This window comes from Apium graveolens, chromosome 6 (assembly GCF_009905375.1).
Source record: "Apium graveolens cultivar Ventura chromosome 6, ASM990537v1, whole genome shotgun sequence".
Lineage (NCBI taxonomy): Eukaryota > Viridiplantae > Streptophyta > Magnoliopsida > Apiales > Apiaceae > Apium > Apium graveolens.
Genome location: NC_133652.1, coordinates 263,775,058 through 263,779,039, shown reverse-complemented (window position 1 = coordinate 263,779,039; position 3,982 = coordinate 263,775,058). Strand labels below are relative to the sequence as shown.

General features: G+C 37.2%; 1 protein-coding gene across 1 annotated transcript; it reads right to left on the bottom strand.

The window, feature by feature from the left end:
* Nucleotides 1-1,161: 1,161 nt before the first annotated feature.
* On the bottom strand, nt 1,162-3,499 carry LOC141667296 (benzyl alcohol O-benzoyltransferase-like). The gene is made up of 2 exons (XM_074473723.1): nt 2,966-3,499; nt 1,162-2,246 (listed from the first exon to the last, which is right to left on the bottom strand). Exons 1-2 carry the CDS (start codon nt 3,416-3,418, stop codon nt 1,311-1,313), a joined length of 1,389 nt encoding a protein of 462 aa, XP_074329824.1. The 5' UTR covers nt 3,419-3,499; the 3' UTR covers nt 1,162-1,310.
* Between the last annotated feature and the right edge of the window lie 483 nt (nt 3,500-3,982).

Genomic DNA, 3,982 nt, shown 5'->3' with positions numbered 1-3,982 from the left:
CAATCAACCAATGGTTTGAATAATACTTCTATTTAGTGTTTAGGCCCTTGATTTTTTTTAAAAAAAATATTTATAAATGATCCAACGGTACGGATGTTAAGATCTATATATTTTGGTGATATGACAAAAAATTTTAGAAAACAATAAATGTATTTGGTTTACTATTTTAACAGTCAACCGGTGGTTTGACCAAAAAATTTTACTTCTACTCGGCCTGACTCGGCTCGTTTTGATGGATAAAGCTTGTTTTCGGCTCGTGTTCGGCTCTATTCGACTCGGCTCGGTTGTGTTCGATAAAATTTCGTGTGCGGCTTGTTAGTTAACGAGCTCGAGCTCGAACAAAATATTTTGTTCGTTAAGAAAACTCGGCTTGGCTCGGCTCCTCGGGGAAAAAAAAAGTTCGGTTCAACTCGATCAAAACTCGACTCGGTTTAATTCGTGAACAACTCTAGCAAGTAGTAAATGTAAATAGGTAATTTGTATTTGCCATTATTATTTCATGCGGAAACTTAAATAAATTTTAAAAACAAAATAATTATTGAGTTGATCTAGCAGCCCAGGAACGATTTGCTAGCTAGTTGTTAAGAGTAGTGTTAGAGATCAACATTGGGTACAAAATAGTTTCAAAATGACGTAATGTGAGTGATATTTTAATTTGTGAGATTGATATGAATACATGGGATCTATCTTATTAATTATATAATGACCCTCAAAACATGTTAGGTGGCGTTTTGAAACAGTTGTGAGATTCAATTGCATTACTAGCATCTCTCAGTGTTAAATAGCTAATGTTTGCTATTGAAGAAAAGGACCCATATATCAAAGAAGGTGTCAAAGTGTTCGGGAATCCATCCATAGAAAGCACAGATATTGGACAAAAAGAATGAATGATTGACATTGGCATTTGTCCCCTTCACTGACTCGAGAACAAAGCAAATGAGTTATTGTAGTGGTTCACTTGCATGATTGCATCAAGATTTAAGTGAGTGGCTGAGTGTCTGTACCTCAAAAGGTTGCTATGTCTTGGCTTCTTTAAGGAGGTCAAGAGTTTGACTTCTATCATGACTGTTCTCTGTTTCAATAGTAATGTTGCCTTGTAGTTTAGAATTTTGACAATTTTAGTAAACCTTTAGTAGACTAACTGAGACAACATTTTGCAGATAATGAAACCATACAACCCATAAATTAACTTATAAATACAAACACAGGAATCTGTATTACAACTTGCATAATTGGTACATAACTAGTGTCACTTCATTTAGCAAACATACTTTCTCACTGGACTTGAATATCACAAATCTAAGCAAAATTTATAATGCGGATGTGATATAAAGTGAAGTGTTAGCAATGACCGATTGGTCATTCTTCTTCAACATGCCATCAAGTTCCGCTACAAAATTTTCCATTGCAAATGCTGGTAAGCAAACAGGCACCACAATTCCGTTCTCACCTTTTTTGTTCTTGAATGGTATGTAAAAGCTAGCTAGCCCTGGTATGGCACCCACCCCGCCTTTGGCAGGTCCACCATAAGCAGGCTTTCCCCATCCGAAATCAACATCTCCAAATCCAGCACGTGTCACGTCGGACACAAGATAGGTCCTCACAGCTGTGAAATGAGGCCGGCCTTTTAAGACCATTAGGTCAGCAACAGACCTCATGTACTCTTCTGTAACATCTTCTTTAGTTTTCCTTACAAGCTCCAATGCATATCCAATTGGATTCTGACAGAGCTTTCCAGCCGTTGTCAAAGCTACTGGGAATGCAAATGCGTTCCCATAGTATCCAATAGGCAAGGGTGGATTGAATCTTGCCCGTGCATTAACAATACAGAGCACGCGCACCTCCTCTTCAGGGTCAGGCTGAAGGGAACGAGTCCGGCTACGCCACAGGCAAGCGGTGAGCACTTCAAAGGAAGAGCACTTGCGAAGGTGAGCAGGAATCAGTTGACGGAGGGCATGAATCTCAGTAGGACCAAAGAAGAAGGAACGATGAACCATGTCATCGAGAGGAATAATGGTTCCGTTGGTGTCAGCCACTTCATCATACTCATGGTGGGTGCATGTAACACGTTGTGGAACCCTTGCATTCAGCAATTCTCTTTGCCACACAGGAGGAATAGATGGAGCACTTGCCCCTCTCGCAATCTCGCCTAAAGCAGTCATGAATTGAACAAGCCCAGCAGCATCACACATGGTGTGGTTAAGTCGCAGGGCAAATATAAATCCTCCACACTTGAGCCGAGTTACCTAAATATCATATGCAGAAACAATAGAGTAAGAATTTAATATCAGTAAATTTGTTATGGAATATTTGTAATCGGTGATTTGTACTGCTGTTACTTTCGATTAATATTTTTCGACAATTCTTTGTTCATTTCATTGTCACATCCCAAAACTTTTCTGTAAACAGAGTTCTTGGCAGACAAATCATTTGGCAATCTTAACTTCTAAAAGTTCAAGCTTTTTTTTGTCAAATTACTGTATTGCTGCTCTGTGCTCTCTTTGCATCTTGCGACAGGTCACAGTTACTTACTTTAATAGAGCCACATGTTTAGTAGAGACAATTATTATAATTCTATATATGGAATAAATATTAATTGTTAGAACTTAGAAGACCAAATATGATTAAATGAGACTCAATTTCTCATCATTGTGCATTTATGGTAGAACGCTTCTAAATTAATACTCCCTAAAATGATACTCCCTTCGTCCCAGCCAATTCTTTACGTTTGATTTGGAAAAATAACCGTCCTAAAGTACCTAGGGAGTAACATGTGTAGGGATAAAAAGTCTCAGTCCCATATATCAATATTTATGAATAATAATATATTAAACTCTCTAACGTGATAACCTTCCTAAAGTCATAATTTTAAATGATCCAAGATATCATTTTAGAGGGGTTTTACCTTACTTGAAAAAGTAATTAGCATGTACCGTTATATAAAATAGTAACATATGGTAAGTACCTGAATAAGGAGCAGAGGGCAATCAAAGACTCCAGCGGAGGCAGGAACATCAAAAAGAAGGTCCTCTAAGCATGGAAAAGGTGGCTGAAGAGCATCACCAAAGTCCTCAAGAGTAACATCTGCATCAGCTTCAATGAACATCACTCCCTCTCCCGTGCAGTCCACTCCCATTTTACGCCCCGCGCCTTCCCTTAACCGTCCAGCAAACGGGTAGTAAAACACCAGTGTTTTCGCAAGTGCCTCCCTGATGACTTTCACGGGCTCCATTTTTCGTGCATCTAAGAAATCATTTTTCTTTGCGTAAAATTGAATGACTGGGATTTGGAAACGAAGACCCTCCTGATCATCTATGTCAGAGAGGAGTTTGTACTCGTGCGGGGTTGTTTTAGCCGGAGTTATTAGCTCCGGTGCTTGCCTTGTTACTGTGAACACTAAGGACTCTTGATGTGCCATCAAATGTGCTCAAGGTTTTAAAATAATGTGGAAGAGTTTGAGAAGTGCGTACTGGGCTAGTATTGTGGTTTGAGGAAGTTGCAAGTCAGGACATGTATTTATAGTGGATTTGCACAAAGCTTTTTAGTGCCAAATGCCAATGTAATTTCTTTTTCTTATTTATTTACGTTCTTCAAATATATAGATTTATTTACGTTCTTCAAAGATATAGAAATTGTATATATTGAAGCACACCAAGTTACGTGGAATTTAAACTGTAGATAGTATGATACAAAGATAGAAAATAATAGTGAACTCAAATATTATTATAATTTTTTTTAAATATTTTATAAATGATAATTTAGCTCATAAAAATATGGGACCTCGCTTTTATTTTTACGTGTCTACGAATTAAATTCTGACACTTGAATGTCACATCAATTTATAACTATTTTGTACAAGTTTTGGTTTACACACTATTTTGCTCACTGAACTCAGTTATTTATCGGTTTATATAAAAATTAAAAATTAAATAAACATGCACATATCCAAAAAAATAAAATACAGTAGCAATTGAATTAAAAT

Bases quoted from the DNA above. Each gene is read 5' to 3' on its own strand.
- LOC141667296 (XM_074473723.1), bottom strand. From the start codon at position 3,418: ATGGCACATCAAGAGTCCTTAGTGTTCACAGTAACAAGGCAAGCACCG. The intron at 2,247-2,965 runs GTACTTACCATA...TATGATATTTAG, and splicing joins GCCCTCTGCTCCTTATTCAG to GTAACTCGGCTCAAGTGTGG.